The 21,008-nt window shown below is 52.6% G+C and overlaps 1 protein-coding gene across 2 annotated transcripts in view; it reads left to right on the forward strand.

Moving 5' to 3' along the window:
- The window catches only part of LOC128274422 (bone morphogenetic protein receptor type-1B), a 78,235-nt gene extending 57,227 nt beyond the window's left edge, over positions 1-21,008 (forward strand). Inside the window, exons 1-3 of one of the 2 annotated variants that reach the window (XM_053012621.1) lie at positions 2,113-3,026; positions 18,103-18,290; positions 18,353-21,008. In XM_053012621.1, coding sequence (XP_052868581.1) covers positions 2,993-3,026; positions 18,103-18,290; positions 18,353-19,657 — 1,527 coding nt within the window. In that variant the 5' untranslated portion in view covers positions 2,113-2,992 and the 3' untranslated portion in view covers positions 19,658-21,008. Of the gene's footprint in view, positions 1-2,112; positions 3,027-18,102; positions 18,291-18,352 lie in introns of those variants that run through there. The other variant, XM_053012620.1, reaches the window with a different exon arrangement.

The raw sequence follows: 21,008 nt of genomic DNA on the forward strand, positions 1-21,008 counted from the left end.
GCTAGCTTAGCTGCTCCTTTTATTATCTTCAGCCAGCAGAGTGAGAGAAAAACGCCAACGTTTTTCCTCGCAAACATTCTCGCAATCTATAGAGCGTAATTTATATGAGCGTTGCTGGCCCGACCCGACTAATGCCAGACCGATATATCACACTCGGAAGACGTCGTCCTCCCCAGTCTGGTGGGCGCGTACGACACCCAGAGAAGGAACCGTACGGTACGATGACAACTCATTCAAAATGGTTTTCAGAGACGGATTTAATCGGAACAAAAAAGCTGCTAGACGGTGAAAATGCGGCACGAAACGGAAAAGCGACCATACTTCACTCGCAAAGTGGAAAACAACTATTTTTAGGCGTCAGACACTCGGTCTAGCGCAGATTGAGCCACGACCACCACGGTCGCTGCTGCTGCTGGTGATCGCGCTAATGTCTCGGGACATCCGAAGACGGATCGCTATCGTCGATCCGAGGCGGCGTGTAATCTGTGTCGTCTGTCGGTAATCTATTTTTGCAAAATACACAACAATATTACCGACCCGTGTGTCCGTTTCTTCGGCCGCGGCCACGCGAGGAAACTGTTTTCTTGTTTACGCAACCCGCGACACCGATCCCGCCAGCCGACAAAACTGTTTTCCCTCCGTCGGGCTACATCCTGCTGCTGTTTCTTTTAAGAAGCGTAATGCTAGATGGCATTTTCCATGCATCGAAAATGTCCTAATTCGACTTCTTCTATGGATTCGGCTCGAAGATCAACACATCCTGATCATCCGAGGAAGGACCAACTGATTGACGGCTCTTCTCGGTCCCGACAACACTTGTATGGTCGGCACTGACCGTCACTGTCCTGAAAAACCGCGGTTCTCCATCCCAAAAGGGAAACCACAAAAGTGAATAAAATAATCACCAAAACCGACCGGGGAACCGGTATGTATGGGTGGACGAGCATCTACGCGCGATGTGGGCGCCAAGTTCCGACCCTCTCCGTGTCGAAATTTAAATTCTGTCTGAATCTCTGGCGAAAGATTGTCCCCGCGTTAGTAGCCGCCCACAAACGGCATTCAAACGGGGGCCCTTTTTCTGGTGTGTGCGTTCGCCTTTTACGACCAGCCTCAACCAGCGCTCAGGCTGGCTCAGGAGTCTTTCGATCGTGGCCAACCGGGGCGTTTGGGCTGGAACCGCGATCGTCCGCGCGCGTGGAGACGGATTCTCGTTCAGCGCACCAGCGCAGCAGCTAGGAGGCAAAAAGGATGATGGCCGAATGTTTATGTTTTATCGCCCGTGAGCGATCTACCGTTTATTATTTATAACACATATTTATAACGCTTTCTGGCTCCTCTGGCCAGAATGTGGACAGAGTTTCCGCGCGCGCCAACCATGTTGCGAGAGAAGCATCGGTGCGTCTCGCTCGCTCCTTCGCCACATAGCTGCGAGCGAAACATGAAACATTGCCGAGAGCATATCGCCCCACCGAGAGAGCGAGAGAACGCCCGTCGGGAGCCTTGGGTGTGTGAGTGCTACCGGAGAGCCAGTGTGTGTGTGGGTAGCAGGGGCGAAAGCAAAACAAAAGCAACATGCGCGCGTGTGTACACACACAGGTCGTGCATTGTGTTGGTGCAATGTTTTCAATCCTGCTCTCTCTCTCTCAGGCGATGCTCAGAGCCAAGGCGATGCTTGTAAGTTGAGATTTTTTTTAGTCGATTCGAAAAACTGCCCACGGACGGAGGTGCGCTCGTTCGTCGTCGTCGATCGATTTTTCAAACGCCAAGAAGTTACTGTCATAAGCGGACGGATGTTTATCGTGTGTGCCGTTCAATAACGCAAACAGCGGCGGGATATTTGCCAACCCCCCGCGCGAGTGGGTTTCCTTTGACGTCGATTGATCCGGAACAATCAACCATTTGAGGAAACGTGTGTGTTTTTGCGGTTGTAAAGTGTGTTGTTGATGTTGGAGCTGGCGTGGCTTTCGGAAATTACGTCATACGGAACTGGTGTTCGGGAATTCTCGTCAATGTCGGGTCGATTACGAGGCGTGTGTGTCGCCTAATCTACACGCCAACTAAGATCCCGTCGTGCGGGTCGTGCGTGCAGTGAGCAATAGAATACGACGACAGTACGGGGCAAAAGTTGGCTGCGCGTGCCACGAACGACTTACAAATTAACCATCGTTCAAAGGCCAACGATATGCCGTGATGAATACCTTCGTTACTGGTTATATCGTTTCTTAATAGATGGTGATAAAATGACGCAGCACGATTAGATTGAGAGATGCACCGCCTCCCTCTCTCTCGCACACTCGAGCGATGCGAATTCTGACAGCTGCTGCTATGTAATCTACTGCTGCCAGAGCAGGCTGCGATTGATTTGACAGTTCCACGGTTCCCGTTCTGTTCCATTCGTTGGTACCAAAAGTTCCAAAACCGGACCACAAAAACGATAGTGCGTTCGGGCGAGGGGCTGATAACACAGTAAGGTGGCGGGAGTGGCTCGCGAAAAGTCCGTGCCAGCATAATTAGCTCCTAATGCTCTACCCCCGTCTCTGATAACCTGACCGGTGCAGATTGTGTGCCAATCCAATTTAAGTGATTTCGCGAACCACCAACTGCGGTGCCATACCGCGCCAATTGGAGCATCAATCCTAGCCCATTGTGAGCCTTAAAAAAGAAACTCTTAAAGTGAATTATAGCGCCGGGCATCTAGCAACCCGGAAGGTGTTCAAACCTTCGGCGAGACACGCCCGTCGAAAATGAGCCGGAAAGAGGCTGTGACGAGTAGTACCACCACGTGAAGGGAAGGAGGAAAACGTATCGAACATACTGACCGGGGCCAGGTCAGGCGCCATTACAGTGTGCAGTGACAGCACCGTGTGTTTGCTGTGTGTGCGCCCGCGATTTCCAGGCCAAAGGGGCTCCGGGAAGGGCCAAACTAAGGAGAGCAAAAGGCGAACAGAAACCCGAATAAGAAGCATCCCGCAGCAGCCGCAGCACCACAGACATGGCGCCGAAATCGAGAAAAAAGAAGGCAAACGGTAAATAATAAATTAGAAAATATATATTTTTTCCTTCCCCCCTCCCCGTCATTTATGCGTGGCCTTTGGCCATACGGCCATGCCCCCCGGACCAAGAGCGATGCGATGGCCCGGATCGTTTGAAGTTTGTTTTCCACGGCGCGCAACAATTCGCGCGCCTCGCAGCTTGTTATTCTGGTTTTCCGCATCTCGCAGCGTGGCGTGGTTTTTGCTTTCCTTTTCCTCTCCCTGGCCGGCCGGCCACGGCCAAAAGGTTCATTGTTTTCCTCAGAATCCCCGTCCGGGGCGAGCTGAGGCAAAGGGGGGACATCGCACGCGCACGGCACGAGAAAGGCAGTGGGAAATTACGGGCCACGAAGAAGGAATGATGGCGGGACGCATTGGAGCAACTTCTCCAGTTATCATTCCGAAGGATCATTTCGAGGGCTTCTTTCCGTCGCGCCCTGTCTCCTCCGTTGCGCCGTGGAATCGTGAACCGTACCATTTTTTTTCTGTGTCAAGCCAAGAGCGCGCCCGAGGGATGTGTTGGTTGCATTATTGAATCGGAAGAGACTCATATTTTATAATCGCGATGTTATGATTAGATGCTCGTGCTTTCGGTTCGTTTTTCTTCAAGACAATCTGTTCTGTTTCGACTTCGAGACTTTCGAGAAGCCCCCTTCCGTCGGTTCTTGGTATTTGTCTGCCCTAAGACGATGGTCCTTGTTGTAATATTTAACTTTGTTCAGTTTTTCATCATTCCGGGACGCTCTGGGACGTTATTCTTTATTGGGTGTAATCCCTATAATGCCGCACTTGCTCATTGAAATTCCAGCACGTGAAATGGGGCCTCTTGAAGCATTCGAGACGACGCGGGGATCGGTCGAACGTTATTTTGTGAGGCACGTGAAAAAGTTTTTAATTAGGCAGTGGCGCGGTTTCCGTTTTGAAGCTCCGCGCGCGGGTTCTCTTTATGAAACTTTCGATTCCGTGGAACGCTTTGCCACAGGAGCACAGGAAAGTGATTATTTATTCCGGTGTAGTTTGAAAATTCTGATTCCCATCCGAATCGGAAGTTCACAGCGCTGCCTCATTGAACATTCTCGGGCCGTGCAGAGGCTTCCGATGGAAGTTCCCAAAAAGACGGAAACTATTTTTGGTCTACTGTAAAATCAAGTAGAAAACTAATGAACTGAAGGGCTTACAATGTCTGGAATCGCTGAAGGCCTTACAATGTCTGGAACTCGTTATTCTCTGGCTGCTGGGCAGATTGCCATCCTCAAATGTATATTCTCACTTGCGAAAGGATCTTGCTTCTCTCCGGCTCGGTCTTTTCTCAGCGGCCCTCGGGCCCAACACACAACGTCCACACCGATTTGCGTCCTTGAAAATTACAGAAAAACTGCGTTCTGCAGAAATCGACGCACGGCAGGGCATCTACGCCGCAAGTCCCCGAAGTAGAGGCAGAGAACAGACGACGGGGACACCAAAGCACAGAGTACAATGATGGTGCGAAGAAAGACAAATGTGCACGACTGCGAGACTTCTGCTGCAGAGTCCGTGTGCCGATCTCTCGGGCCCACGGGCCGAATGTGGGATGTGGAACCGAGAAAAGGGAAATTTGCTGCTGCTGCTACAGGCCAGACACCCCAGCGAAAATGGTGCGAAAACAGATGAATGCCACCATTCGGGGCAGGAATAACAAAAATAACGCCCAAGAAGTGCGCGCCGAGATGCGACACAACACGTTGCCACCGGGATATGTGTTTTGGAATGTATTTTCGGTTCTCTAGAAACCGTGTGCGTCCTATCCTTGCGCCGCCGGCCAGGGGGCGCACGAGGGGAATCCGACAAAGAACGGTCTCGAGTTGTGTTTCGCTGCGACGCCTTTGGGCCTCGCCTCTGTGCTCCGTGAAGGGACATTCGATATTCGATCGTTTCTCTCTCGGGAAGAAACATTGCTCGAGGATGGTTGAGCCTCGGCTCTAGTTGTAAAATGCTGCACTTTTTTGCCGCCGTTAGCCAGACACAATTTCAAACATTCGTCGTTGCTCTTGATCCTTTTTGCGTTGTGCCTGTTCGGGGATTTTTGTGCGCCTTGTTTCACTTGTAGCATGTCCCTTGCTTCTTGTTGGTGGCTGGGCTCAAATGAGCCTAAGCTCCGGCTAGAGTAATGGATGGTGTTGCCAAAGGTACCGTTTATGTTAAAATGTCCCCGGACTGGGCTGAAACCCAATACGCATTTCCACATTTCCGCTGTGTGGGAGAGTCCGCTCGGATTACGGGGCGATTTTTGGGCGTTAAGTTTCTGGTGGGATTCGTGTTGTGTTTCTTCGTCGCTTCGTGGCTCCTTCAGGGAATTCCAAATGGGATCGACTCTAAGATCTCCCAAAACTAAAGCTTCGTCCCTAACTTTTTGTGGTTGTGTAGAGAAAGAACCTCGACCGATTCGGGGAGCAATCCCAAAAAACACGGAGGCCGCTCGACTGCTGGAAGGTAAACAAAACTCTCCCGAGTGGAAAGGATGCCGGTGGCAGCGCATCATGTGGGTCATATTTTTGTTATTTTTATAGTTTTAGACCCACGATAGGTTACGGTCTTTTTATGTAGGGCAACTGCCGGGGATCCAACGAACCGGAGTTACGACGATCCCGAGGAGGCAAAGCCAGATGTAGAAGCAAAAAAACAACAGGGATAAACATTGCTTTACAGAGATAACCTTACCAAAAGGCTTGTGATCGAAATACAAAAATAAAATGTTTTTTTTTTGGTGATGGTTTGCATTGATTAATAAATGCGGCCATATTTTTGGGGTCCTGAGCTGCAGTTCATTTGGTAGTTTATTTTTTGTGCTGACCACCATTTTTGAGACCATATATGGAGCCGGGTTGCTCACTTAGGACGCGATTGCGCTCGGTTGACCATATGGTGGGCCCGTGGCTTATGGTAAAACATTTGGTTCATTTCATATCGAAATGCGTTCTGCAGGTGAAAGGGGACTTGGCCGCCACCAGAGGCCCATTGAGATGAATCATTTATCGATCCCGTGAATGCCATCACCATAAATTTGGCCTCCTTTTCAAGTTTTCTTTCCCATTAATGAAGTTAATGGAACTTATTAAATGGCAGTAAACACCTAAACCAATAAATCCGTACAACAATCTCTGACAGAATGGAAAAGCGCCAAAGATTAGCGCAGATCAGCGCACGTCAGGTTCTAACCCACTTCTAAGTTCGACCGTGTACGGGGATGACCCTCGCGACGCAACGCTCTAGATTGTCAAAATCGCGGACTTTGCAAATCACGGCGCCTTATCAACGGATTGTTTGGTTTCGGCCGCGAGCCGAGACCGTGAACGATTATGTTTATTCGTTTTGTGTTTCGGAACTATGATAAGCGTCCTAAAACGCTGTCCCGCCGCCATAAGAAAGGCACTCTTTCGTTGATCGAAGGGGCCAAAGTTTGTCCTGAATCGTAGTTTCTTCCGCCCGGTGCTCAATGTCAACGTTATGGAACGAACGGATGGTTGAAACGTTTCGTCTGCAATCATCCTCATTAAACAGGACTTCTATTTTCGACGTCAGCGCACATAAAAGTCGAAAGGTCGGAGTCGGAACTCAAAACTTTCTAGGGCCTCCTTTGCAACTGCACATAATTATTCATAGGCCACCATCCCCCACTATCTCTCCTTATTTGTGCTTCATTGCACTTACTTTCGCCATGCCGCCCCCACGGCCCCCCATTAATCGTTTATCTTCTTCATCATCATCATCGCCGCCGCCGCCGCCGCGCCATCGTCATCCTTTATGGCGGTCGCCCCCGCTCTGCATATTGTGGCGGCTTATTATGACTCCAGGTCTTGTGGCGGAGGAATTATCGCGCGCATAAGAAACGATCGCGCTTCGATCGTGGACTCCGTAAGGCTAGTCGTCGACTTCACCAACGCCGTGCACAGCCCGTGAAAGATGATAAATGAGGAAATGTCAGCTCATGTCGCGCGCCCCTTTGGCGGACACCAAGCCCAGTTCCTTTCGATGCTCCGATCTCGGGGGCATCATTTGTTTGCGCGTGGTCGTCGTTGCAGCATATTTTTCCCCTTTTTGATCCGCATTTCACGCGCCATAATCCTTCGCGCGGGCGTGTATACGCTTCCGGTTACCAACTCTCGATCGCGATCGTGAAAGTTCACGAACTCACCGCGTGATACGGTAGATCACTTCGTTAGGCGCGTGCGCTGCTGATCCGTAGGAGGCTGTCGAAACTCGAAGGCGTCCCTCGGATCAGGGACGTGTCCTCTTTTTACCTTTATATTGTTCCCCATGGCTCGGTTTGTCACGGGAAGACGCGTTTTGCGTAGGATGAGCAGCGGTAGCGTGGTGGTGGTGATGGTGGGATCTCCCACTCGCTAACTGATCCAGCAAATACGGCGGAAATCTGTCCGGCGCAGGCTCTGAGTTGTTGTGCGCGATGGTGAACAACTGCTGCGGCTGCCGTAGTCGCTTCTCGGAAGCGCACCACCGGATTGCATGTTAATTACACCGTGGAGATGGAAATTGCTGTTGCTGTTAAATTATTTACCCGCCGCCGCCCCAGCTTGTTTGAAAGGCACGGGGAAAATTTTAGGCCGTCCTGCTGTGCGACTCTAGACGATCGTTTGTGACGATCGAGGAATTTCTTTTATTTAAGTACCGCATTAGCGGTACTTAAAAGCAACCCCCCACGAAAAGCAACGCGAGAGGGTCACCCTTTGACGACTTCAGAATCCGAAGTACAGCTGTTTTATAAATGGCCCTCCAACCCGACATACCGTTTGGCTACTAATGGACCGGATGGGAGCTTGACTCTTTCGTTCCACGTACGCGTTGACACACACTGATTTGACGAAACTTTGATGGAGAACCCGTCCGGAGTCTCCCCGCGGGTGCAATCAATATTGCGGGGCGGGCTAACGATAAGAATCCGGGCCAAAAGAGAGACCGGGCTCTCTGGGGTGTGTATTTGTTGCGAGTCACACTTGGGCCGCCGCCGAAAGTGATCGGCCGCCCTTTCGCAATGACATCATTCGCGGCGGCAAAACCTTCAGCGCTCGGCGGTGTTATCACTCGCCGCCGCGTCGTGCGCACACACAAAGCATAGAAATAGCTCTTCCATTGACAGGCCCCGGTTTCGCGGGCGGTTGTGGCGAATTGGCCCCAAATGGCATTCCAATCCAACGTTATAGGAAAAAAAGGCTACTCATAATGAGTCATGTTTTCTTCGGACATATTCAATTGACAAATGAGCTCTGAAACGCTGTGACTGGCTGGCCTGGCCGACTTGACAGGGTCCGCCCCAGGACCAGTGCTTTCTGTTTTGGCAACGAATGCCCGCACACCCACACACGGCCACACGCTGCTGCACATCGCAATAAATTTGCCAGTGCTTGGTCGGTCGGGTGGGCGCAGAATTGCGCAATGCATCCGACCGAGCCGCCCGAGCGATGGGATCCGCTGATGACCGCCGCGCGTTTCGTTTTAAAAATAGTGCATCATCTCGCGGCACATAAGAGCTTCTCTTTATGCGCGCGCCCTCCTTTCTTCCGAGCAACGGTCAATCCCGATGGGGGCGCTGCAGCAGCATATACAGAGACAGACACACACCGAACCGCGGAACGCGGCGACACATCGACAACGATCGCGGCGCCTGTGTCTGCGTGTCCACGGAGCCCTCTGCGGATGATGCTGAGCTCTGACGTCCGGGATCGCGCGCGCGCACGCAATCTGAGCAAAGTTTTATGAATGAACCCCGCGGCCAGGGATTTGCGTGGCTGCAACGCGCGCGCGAAAGTCATCGCCGCCGCCATTGCCGGTGGAAAGAGATGGCTCCTGCCCTATTTGCATTCGCTCGACGAAAGATGTGTCTTTGGTTCGAAAAAGAAGTCATTTGGCTAGGTTTTGTTTTAAATTCAATCATTTCGCGGTCCTATCTCAAACTATAGCAACGTGGTCCAAGTCTGTCTCATAAATTCCTTACTTAGAGACTGGCCATGGAGCGGCTCATCAAGTGATAACATTTGGGCATAAAGATTTGGGCTCTTCGGCTTCCAACGCGAAGGTTTTAGCATTTTTAACCAGCCGAATAATAGACTCACTTTGGCCTCCGAGCCGATGCTGCATTAGCATTCCGGGCGGGTTTCCATTCCGCACACTATCTAATGTGCGTAATTGGCGACCTAAGAAGTAAGAAATCTGTTGCTCAAAACAGACCCCGACAGATCAAACGAAATGAATTAATTAGCTTCTTCGTTCCGCGAGTGCGCGCGGCTCGTGTTCTAATTGGGATTTTTCCTCTCATCTCGCCAGGGCAATTACGGGTGTTCCGCTGTCTCAGCGTCCGCTCCGCTGTGCAATTGCAAAACCGCGCATGCATTCGACTCCGACTCCTTCTCACGTCGGGCCACGCCGGGTGTGAGTCATTTTCCAGCGAAGTGATCATTCATTTTCGGTGTCTGTTTAATTGAGCCACGCTACCGAACTTTTGCATTCGACGGTTCCAATCCCAATAAGTGCCTTTGATCGCGCGTTTGATCAGCATTTGTTGCATGCTGAGAACCAGATCGACACGATCGCATGTGGTGCTCCTTGCACGAAGCATATCGAGCCAAAACAAAAACGGTGTGTATTTAATAACCTTTGCAAGAGTTTGCGCGCCCTCCGGCCATTAGATCGGGTACTTTTTTGCGCGCCATCGTGCAGTTTGACGTGTTTGGAACATAAAAAAGGGCAAAACCGAGTGACGCTCGGATGGAGCAGGAAAAGGAGGCATGAAAAGTGGCCCACAATAAATGCGGAGGGGAACACGAGAAGAATTGGGGCGTCGCTTCGTTAGACGATTATAAACATATGGGTTGATGCTGTTGTTGCTGCTGCTGCCGTAGTCGTCATTATGCATCCGCGAGAAGGTCGCCTCTCGATAGCGGTGTTTGTAGAGCGCGATCGCGCTTGTCGATGTGTGTGTGTGTGCGCGCCTTGGCTCTCTCGCTCTAACACGTGGCCCCCACCGAGGGGCTGCTGATATCCTGTGTGTGTATATCGCCGTCGATCGCCCCGTCGCGTTCTGCTGGAAGAGTTAAATTAAAACGGGTTCTGCGCGCGCTCCTCTCGCGTAAGTGGCCGCGCGACGCGAGAACGCGATCGCGCTTTTGCCCGGACACACATACACACACACACATACACAGATGGTGGACGCACGAATGGCGGCGTGTGCTGCTGCGCGCCGCGAGCAGCTGGCTGGAACCCAGCAGAGGGTTTGGAGAAAAACACAGATTATAATCAATTGGCCCATTTGGTGTGGGGCTTTCTGCTACCGTTGTTGGTGTTGTCGCTACACGGAGCCACGCGTGCAGTGGTGGTAGTGAACCCCACTCCCAACAGATGGAGGTGGATGGTAGTAATCGCTCTTTCGCGAACGCGCGAACGTCAAGATCACGATCGGCGTGTGTGCTGCTTTATGCGCTGGAGTTACTCCCCGGAGAAGCGTGCGCTCGTCGCTCTACCATCTACTTCCTGTTATTATTCAATACTTTTGTTCCGTGGGGCGGTCGGCGATCGTAAATGTCGGACGAAAATGTTGGCCAACATATCGCGGGAGGCGGGAGCAAAACGTGAGCTATCACGGCCACCCCCCGATACATCCGTCTCTTGTCATTGACCCCCGGCGAGACGACCTTCGTGTCATTCGTCTCCCGTCTCTCTTTCTCTGTCCGCCTCCTCTGGAGGTAATAACATCTTTACGGTGTGGAATCTAAAATCAATCTCTCCTTCCGATCCCGGGGTCGGTAACGGTTTTATGAATCAGGCAGGCGCGCGATAAAATGCGCCACCGATTCCGCCGCTCCGGCAGGATCGCTTCGGACCGGTTCCGGAGTGTCAGTCCAGCACGCAGCGCGCCCTTTCTCGCACGATCGTATAATTTATGGTTTTTATTTTCGGCTGATCGAAATGATTAATTGGCAGCAATTGTTGCTCAGCGCGCCATTTTGGACCCGCCCGGGGTGGACCCGGCCATTACAAGGGGGGCTGGCTTTGAAATTGATTGAAATTTATGAGCTCGGTAGCCGCTGGCGGAATCGCGCAGAGCATTATTTCCCCAAAACCCGCGGATCGCGGAGGTGCTTCTCTGGGGGCACCTCTAGGGAATCATCCGGAAACGGTTCACTAATGAAGACGAAACTTGCCACAACCTTCGATGCAATTGCGCCGCCGCCACCGTGCACAAATAGTGCGTCTGTGAGCGGAACCACTTAGCGGTGAGTGAGGGATAGCTCCAAATCGATCGGAAACAAGATCGCCCGACTGTTTAACATTCCCTTTCTCAACGTTCCTCAAATAGAGCGTCTTATTTGGTTTGAAAATTACCATTCGCGCGGTGGCTTCGAAAATCTTCATCATCGCTCCATCGCTGATCGACTTGCGGCGGATACTCGCGCCACCGCAGGCCTACGCGCGCGCCCAACATTAGAATGTTCGTTCCCGGCCTGCCTTGGGGAAGTGCTCGGTGGATCGAAAAGAGCTAAAAGGAGGTACCATTAGCCATGGAAGTTGGCGTGCGCGCAGCAGCACACGCGCGCATAGCATGTGCTCCTTCCGAGCCAAGAATTCGGCGGGCAACGGGCGGGCGGGGCGGTGCAGGAAGTACTTTACACGGTAGAACAATTATAATAATGCTCCGTGCTGTGCATAAACGTAGGCGAGAGGCTGATGCTTCGCATGATCGAATGATCATGCTCTCAGAAAAACCATATTGTTGCGCCCACCGCCGTCGGGGGAGTTTGTGGGAGGGAGTTGCGCTAGAAAATGGTTTATTCAAATTATCTATCCGCGCCTCCCCCCTTCCGCGTTCTTGCGCGCGGAATCGGTGTGTGCATTGATCGATCAACGATCTCTGATCGCTTCAACATCGCTCGTCGTCGTCGACATCACACGCCGCGTTTGGTTTGGGAAGTCGATCGGTGAGGTCGGATGGTGTAGGCGTTGAATTGGCTGGCGGCCGCAAGGGGAAATCGGGTTCACGAAACCGAGAACACCGTTACCGAACCGCGGTGAGATCACGCGGGGCGCGACCGCGAAAGGGGGAGTTCTGCTAGAGAGAGGCAATCGATCAACTACTTTTCGTTACGTAGAGCACAAATGCACATCTGTGTGTGTAATTCGAAATTCAATCTTTTCCCGATCGTACGCGCGCGCGGGGCAGGTTGCCAGTTGCGTCCCCCCGATGCCAGGACCATATGGTTTTGATTTATCACTCACTGATCACCAACACCCGAGCAGTCGGGTTCCCGCGGCGCATCAATCAGCATTTTCGAAACAGATGTAGCGCACCGAGCACATCCGGCTGGCCAGCAGGGGTGTGCCCAGTGGGGGAGGACACCCACGGAAATGTTAGGTTCTGTGGTCCCGCGATTTACACCATTTTAATTACGATATACATTCGGGATCGTTCGGAGATCGCACACAGCGTGCGATCCATAAACACGCGGACAGTGAGAGAGAGAGAGAGAATCTGGGGGTGTCCATCATAACGATGTCAGTACATCAAATTTTAGAGAAACCCCTTAATGACCCCCGGAGGTCGTTATGTGTATGTCCGTGTGGAGTACAGGAATAAGTACACACTGTCCTTAACGGCCGCCATTGACGTCGGAAAAGGAAGGATTGACGACTGGCGTAACGTCGTGGGCACAATGGGGTCGGTAATCTTCCCACCCGGGACACCCGGCGAAATAGTACAAATTGGATTTGGTTAACTACGTTAGCGGTCCGGGTCGTGGTCCGTAATATTTCCACAATGCTCCAGAGGTGCTCACTCGCGTCATAAATCCCACGCCACGCTGGCTGACGCATTTGCTGGACGGTGGTCGCGCAAATTGGATGACAACTTCCGTGTGGCTGTGTGAAGTTAACAGGAAAGGTTTTCGCGCGCTCAGATTCCCAACGTTCTACGGGACAGCGCACGCGAGTGAGTCACGATCGACACGACGATATCATCTGTATGCTAATATCGGGCGATCGGACGCAAACTCCGCAGATCCGCTTCGATCGGCAACCTTGAGGTTTGGGCGATGTTTGGTGATCGCTACCTAGTTCCGGGAAATGGATGATGGAATTCCATTCTCGAACATGGTCTGGATGGAACAAAACTTGCCCAAATGGAGGAGAGATCTCTAGCCTCTCCAGATGATCTGGGGAATGACGTCCATCATCACCGCCCGCCTGTCGTCGCTCGCTATCCATCCGTGACGTACAGCGCACCGTGCCGGGTGCGGGGGGTACTCGTCGTGTATGTCGCCCCTTGTCGCTGCTTCTACTGCGCCCTGCTGTCTGCCACGTTCACGACGTTGGCACGAAGAGAAAATCTGCCGCCACAAACCCAACAACAACAACACGCAAAGGATATTAATAGCAGCTTCATTTGCGCAGCTCGCCCCATCCGTTGGCACACTCGGTCCTCGGTCGGTCTGCGGCGCACTACAAAGTGTCACAATGTGGGAGGGAAAATAAATGGCACAACAAATCACCCTCCCCCAGCAGGACAGGACCGGAAGGGATTGGCATGTTGTGAAGGGAGCGTCTCCGCTGGAAGACGTCAGGGAACATCGACCGACGGAAAGAAAGTAAGAAAAACGTTCGACTTCGCTGACAATGCGCGTCATTGTGTGCCGTCGTCTTCCCTCCCTCAGAAGGGAAGCTGCCCAGCGTCCGCCGCAAAACTAACGCCGTCATCAGCCCGTGTCTTTGGGGCGCGCGAGAAAGATTCATATACTGGGTTCAAGTTCAAGCGACTTCAGTCAGTCCGCGTCCGATGGGTGAGATGCTTACTTGACGGCCGCAGGCAAGGGATCGACTCAATGTGCGTGTGTGCGTGTGAGTTTTGTTATGCAAATTCTGTCCCCAACTCGTTCTTCCATCACCCCGAAAAGGCAACGAACGGGGCACGATCAGTTCTTTGGACGGATTGACGGCGGAACCCAAACAGAGGAGCGACACAGCCAGCCAGCCGTTGTGCTGTGTTGGCTGGCCGGTGTAAAGTCTGTGGTTGAAACCCGAGAAATAATTTATTACAGATAAGATGTCCTCCAGAGAGCGCGCGAGGCATCGTCCGTCCGTCCGTCGTCGGGGGCGCCCAACATGATCCGTTTGGTGTTTGTGTCTCCAGAATATTCAATCCCACCAACGCACCCTGCCGTTGGTGACTTTACAGTTTCTGGTGTCGTTATGCTGCGACAAATGCTAGCCGTCCCCTCGGCTTTTATAGCTCTTCATTCTTGAGCCCTTGTCCTCTTTCAAAACGCAACGTCACCGTGCGTGCCGCTCGTTGTTATTTGAACACGACGTTCGTGCGTTTTGATAAGCTTTCTAAAACTTTTCCAAAACTTTATGATGGGAAGCCCCCCGCGAAAAAGGGTGCGGCACCGTGTCGTCGTGTCTGTCGTGGGGGGGTAAGAATGAAGGGTTTCGTGCAGTGATTCTACACCCCGCCCAGGTTCCTATCAGGTTCCATTTTTGTTGGTCCGTTGCGAGGAATATCAAAACAATTAGCGAGTTGTTCAGCAGAAACACAAACAAACAAGTTTGCGCGCGGCGGCGGTGGCGGCGGATGGTGACCGCGGTGGGAAGAAGGATGTCAGCTGTCTGTCAACTGAGATGCTCCTCGCGCGCGCGCGCCTGTCGTCACCGTGTGACGTAAGTGCGATGGGTCGCGGTGAGCCGGAGCCTTATCAATGCGCGCCCACGGACGGAGCAGAGTTCGGTGTCGGAGCATAAACGCGTGTCACTGTGTAATTTACATCGCAAAACCTCCGCACAATCATCATCACGCGGAATCGGGTTTTTGGGCGGGACCGTTTTGTTTGCCAGCACCTTTTTTGGCCGTGCTGGGTACTGATCCGATCCAGGGACGTCGGAACATGATTTCGGGATTATTGTGGCTCTCGACTGGGGGTGTCTGTCTTGTTCTAATTGGTTGCCGTTGGTTGTAAACACTTCCATTTGCATTTTAGGCATTCTCTGTGGGTCATTTCTCGGACTTCATCATGATGATAAAGGTTCTTGCGACTTTCATGACGAAATGAGCCAAAATTAGTATCACTCCAAAGAGGAATGCTAAAGCAATTAAACTGCTGCGGGCCCTGCGCCAGACTATTGGCTGGCGATGGCCAGGAGCGTTCTAGGCGCGGCCGCTAGCGTTATGCTCTGTCGATGGTTTAGTGTACACATTTGTTTGTAGCATAATAACAGCGGCAGCAGCAGCAGCAGCAGAGCCCCGTGGCCGCGCGTATCTGGCTGCTGCTGCTGCTCTACCCTAAATAGGTCTCGTGACGAGGGATGAGGCAGAATATATAAATAATATTTTTTGTTTATTCTCTATGCCTGGGTCTCTGTCTCTCGCTCGCTCGCTGTCTGTCTGACTGGCTGGCGTGTCCGCCACGGGGGGAAGCACCACAGCGTGTCTTCCGGTCTCTCTCTGTCTCTCTGTCGAAGTCTTGGAGTTTTTCCTAGAGATGAGGTAACGTTTTGGGCCCGGCCTCTGGAACCGGAGAGAAAAAACGCCGCGGTCCGTCCCCGCCATCGGGCCCCGGGAATCGGAACGGAAGCGCACGGATGGTGGGACACGGGACGAGGGGTGTGTGGAATGTGTTTGGTGAGGCAATCCAGAACACCCTCATGTGGCGTTGTTGGTACAAGTTTTTTGGCGTCCTCCGCCTTCGAGAAGTCGCCCAAACCTCGATCGTTGTCGATACAGCCTGAAGCCGAATGGGGAGAATATGGCAGTGTTCACTCTATCAATTTGTATAATCGAGCACCACCGTTCGGCGTCGTTCGAGCACCCTTATCTGTCCCTCCTAGCGTGCAACTGGCGGCGCGCTGATGGAGGGCTCTCTGATACGGGGACAGAGTTCCCTGCAATCCCAGCCCCCCAGCCCAGGTCCAGGTGCGAGCGGCCACGGTGAAGTACAATTTGTCCAACCATTAAACCATTTGTGCTGATAAACTTATCACTTGTCACACACAGATTGGCTGTGGCTGTGTGTTTGGCTAGAGTACCGAGCGTTTCCACCTATTTCGTCCCGTGCGGCGTATTTGATACGTTGTTGTATTTGAGGTTTGTTAAAAATACCACGCACGGTTTACGCTGAGACACGAGTGGTCGAAAACTGTGTCCCCTCACCGGCTATCATAAATAAGAGGCTTACACTGCCAGGGCCACTGTGACAACACCCTGTGGCCTCCGGGGTGAAGACACACCGAAGCGAACGGGTACGACTTGTCTCGACAAAACTCAAATCACGAACGGCGGGATGCTAGGGTAGGAACTGCAGTGAGAGGGATGATTCGGAACCAACCCTTACCTATTCGGACGGACGGGATTCGGATTTCGTCGCCCCTTTGATTGATCGATGCCCGATGCTGGGATCCAACCCCCCGAGATGGTGATGGATTGTCTCTCTGCCCACACACATTACCCACCACCGTCATCGATCGATATGCGAATTTATGCTCCCTCAGACAAAGCGAAATGGCGACAGATTACCGACAGGCAAAAAGCCCAGTCTTTTGGACCCGGCCTGGCGTCAAGTATCTTAAGTCGGCCCCGCGTCGCGTCGGTGGCTCCGTGCCAAGTTTCAATCCCTGACTGATCCCGGCGGACCGAAACCCGAAAACGGCACCCTTTTTTCGGAGGTAAAAATGGTTAAACCCTGAACCTCGCCGCACTTTACGATAAGCGCCGAGTTTCACCGGAGGTTGGCCGGACGCGCCGGCTTCGGTACGCCTACAGAATGGGCATTTGTTTACCTTCCTGGCGGCCGCCGGCTGAAGGATGATCCTGTCGTGGCGACGACGGGAGCCACATAATCATAATTGGCACACAGGGAGGACGTGGTAACGTGGTCCGTTTTGTTTCACGTAATTTATTAGGGTCATGATGGCGCGCGGGGTGCGTCCACCGCCAGCGTCGCCGCCGTGCACTGCGAATTTCTTTTCGTGAATCAGCTGGTCACGATTCCACTCCGGTTCTGGGGAAAAGTGCAACACGATCACCTGAGCAGCGGATTACCGTTGTTTGCCGAATGCGCGTTACCTCTTTGTGTGCTGTGTGTCTTTGTGTGTCTGTAAACAGCACCGATTGGCCGTCTACCACCTTACTACTTGCCCATTTGCATTCACCAGTCAACAACATCTCCTGTCACGATGTGATGGGAAGCCTCTCTCTTATCACCAAGAACACCACGGCCCTTGCGATAAAGCTTATCTTAGTATCGCTCAAAATCAACCCGGTAATGAACTTGGGGCTCTCCTCGGCCGGTCAACAGGAAGACCGGCCCCCGTGGACGGAACCGAGTCCCAGATGTGGGGAAACACAACAAAACTATGAACCGCTCAAACCGAGTCGCGAGTTATCGGGTGTTATCAGCCCGAAAATGAACATCAATTCAATCCGTTTTGCCTCGGATAGCCTTCGACTGACGAATGGCGCCCCCCGTTGGTGAGGCCAGCCATCATTGGGCGCTCGAGAGTCGATTAATCAAACCTTTTCGAGTCCCCCCGTGATAAGCCTCTTCCTGATTTGATCCCAATCCTCTGCTGACAGCCAGCAATTGCCATCTAGTGACTTCGCCCTTTTATGTGAGAAACCACGGGAGAATTATATTAAATTTATTTCGTTTGGAAATGGCCAAATTTTGTAAAAACACACCTTTCGATGAACAAGTTCTTTGGCGGGAGTTTCTTGGAGCGTGTTTCCACTCATTGGCATATATCTGGTACGGCGTAGAACGCAAGCTTTCCAGCCTCGAAGCGCATTATTATTGCCCAAAGCGCGTTTTTCGTCCGTAATGATGGTCCGCAGTTAAGTAGAGAATCAACTTTATCAACTTGGCCTCACGTCGCATCGATAAAGAAAATCAAATTGGAACCCCAAGAGCGCTGCTGCGCAAAACAACCCAAGGATAGGTGCTGAACACGGCACACTGTCCTTGAACAGGCCAGACTTTCCCACCGAATCCTGTGAATCATAAACTAACTATCGATTGTTTTCCGTTTTTCTTCCGAAACACAGCCCGTGCGCTCCAGTGTTACTGCGAGGGCCACTGTCCCGGGAATGTGCAGAATGGGACGTGCGAAACGCGCCCGGGTGGTTCCTGCTTCGCGTCGGTCGAGGAGGTCCTGGATGAGGAAACGAAACAGTGGGTGCCCGAGTGGAGTCACGGCTGTATGTCGCCCGAGCAGGGCGGCGGACTACTACAGGTTGGTCTAGTGCGCCTATTCCACTGACCGAACATTCCACTGACCATTTCTTATCCTTTCAGTGCAAAGTTGGAACCATGTCACCGCAGATACACGGCAAGAGTATCGTGTGTTGTGATAGCGAAAACTTTTGTAACCGCGACCTGATGCCGGAGTACAATCCGCGGACGACGACGACGGAAGCCCCGCCACCGGTTGACCCGCACAGTATGCCCATGCTGGCCCTCATCGCCTCCATCGTCACCTGCTCGGTGCTGTTCGTGTTTCTGGTCACCTGCATGTACTGCGTGTACCGGAGGCGCGAGAAGCGAAAGCCGGGCTACCTGATGAACTCGCTCTACAACACGACCAACGGCCACCTGCCCATCGCCGATCTGGTGGAGCAAAGCAGCGGAAGCGGCTCCGGACTGCCGCTGCTGGTGCAGCGGACGATCGCCAAGCAGATCCAGATGGTGCACTCGGTCGGGAAGGGCCGGTACGGCGAGGTGTGGCTGGCCAAGTGGCGCGACGAGCGGGTGGCCGTCAAGATATTCTTCACCACCGAGGAAGCGTCCTGGTTCCGGGAGACCGAAATCTACCAGACGGTGCTGATGCGCAACGAGAACATTCTCGGCTTCATCGCGGCCGACATCAAGGGGACCGGCTCGTGGACGCAGATGCTGCTGATTACGGACTATCACGAGCTCGGCTCGCTGCACGATTACCTGCAGAAGCGGGTCCTCAATCCGCACATGCTGAAGCTGCTGGCACTGTCGCTGTCGTCCGGCGTGGCCCACCTGCACACTGAGATCTTTGGCACACCGGGCAAACCGTCGATCGCACACCGGGACATCAAGAGCAAAAACATTCTCGTCAAGCGCAACGGCCAGTGCGCGATCGCGGACTTTGGGCTGGCGGTGAAGTATTCGAGCGAATCGGACGAAATCCACATCGCCCCGAACCCGCGCGTCGGAACGCGCCGCTACATGGCGCCGGAGGTGCTGAGCGAAACGCTCGACCTGAAGATGTTCGAGGGCTTCAAGATGGCCGACATGTACTCGGTGGGCCTGGTGTTCTGGGAGATGGCCCGGCGCTGCATCACGACGGTGCGCAGTGCCAAGAACACGACGACCTGCGAGGACTACGCCCTCCCGTACCAGGACGTGGTGCCGTCCGATCCAAGCTTCGAGGACATGTACGCGGTCGTGTGCGTCAAGGGTGTCCGGCCCCCGATCCCGCAGCGCTGGCAGGACGAGGACATTCTCGTAGTATTATCGAAGATCATGCAAGAGTGCTGGCACCCGAGCCCGGCCGTCCGGCTTACGGCGCTGCGGGTAAAGAAGACGCTCGTCAAGCTCGAGACAGATTGTACGATTAAGATAGTGTAAGACGGAGGAGGGCGAGACACGCCAACAGAAACGGCAGTCACTGCTCGAGCCACTTAATCTGGGACCGGTGCGATCCTTCCTTCCGAGTGGGAGTCGGATGCAAACCACGCCTTATTTATTTGCCGTAACACTGCACTGGCCGCCGCATCCCGTGATCGAGGAACTCGGACCGATCCGTGTGTAAATAGCGGTGCCACTGTTAGTTAGTGCCACATCATACTGTTTTCTAAGCTGCCCATCCATTCACACGGGAACCCCTGAAACCGATCCCCCAACCACAAAGGCACCCGCGGTTCGCGCGGATCGTTGGGGTTTGGTGGGGTCTTTGTGCGTTTACTCTGTATGCCATATAGAAGAAAAGTTAGTGATAAGCGTTTAGAGCGTGTTAGAAGAATTAAGGGAATGTGCGGCACACGTCACCTTGAAACGTCGACGTGCGTCGGTTTGTTTTACGTTAAGCTCCGCCATTCGGCATTCGGGTCGATGGCGGTGTCAAGAGACGATTCTTTTACTTCACGCGCGAACGGTTCGTTTCCGTTTATTGTAATAGGGAGGCGGGTCGTCGCCGTAACGATCTAAGCTAGTTGATAACAGGACCCCCCTCCGGGACACGGCATGTCCCGCGCTACAATTGTTAACACAAACAGGCACCTAGGCGAAAAGAGGATGGCGCGCCACCCAAGAGAGATTTGGCAATATATAATTTGATAGATTTCAGTTCGCTTCAAGGCGATACGAGAGAAGGCTTTTTGTTGTCGAGATTCACATTTACATGTACATATATGAACGCAATCAAGTCGCAAGAGTACGTTTGCTGTGTGCCGCACTTTGCAAGCCCTACGAGGCGCTCTTCGTTTTGGTTAAGAGCCGCCGGGCAGGGCGGAGGTGTGTGTTCAGGCAGGTTCAGGCGCTTTAGGAGTACAACACTAGAATTTAAGCAAGTAGCGTAGAATCGCTTGTAGTGGAAACTGTTTTTCTTTGTAGGATTGTAGGGCTAGCGTTTCATTTTCGGTGTTGACAGGCAAAACGGTAGACAAGTAGTGTAATTTTCTTACTACTCTTACAGTGCTGCGTTTCAGTGTCTGTGTTGTACATAGGTAGGAAGCAAACTTGGGCAAACGAGCTGTTGCTGCGGTTAAGAGCTTTTTTCCGTGCACTGTAGGTGCACTCGATGTTCTTCCCTGTTTTTTTTTTGTCTAATAGTATGCGCGCGTAGAAAACTAGAAGAAAAGGTTCTCCAAAAGCCACGAATGAATTATTTTTGTAGCGTTTTGTATTGGAAAAAAATGTGTTTGAAAGCGAGCAAAACTTACTGTACGACAGTTGTGAAATCGGAATAAAATGAAATGAA

This window comes from Anopheles cruzii, chromosome 3 (assembly GCF_943734635.1).
Source record: "Anopheles cruzii chromosome 3, idAnoCruzAS_RS32_06, whole genome shotgun sequence".
Taxonomy (NCBI): Eukaryota; Metazoa; Arthropoda; class Insecta; order Diptera; family Culicidae; genus Anopheles; species Anopheles cruzii.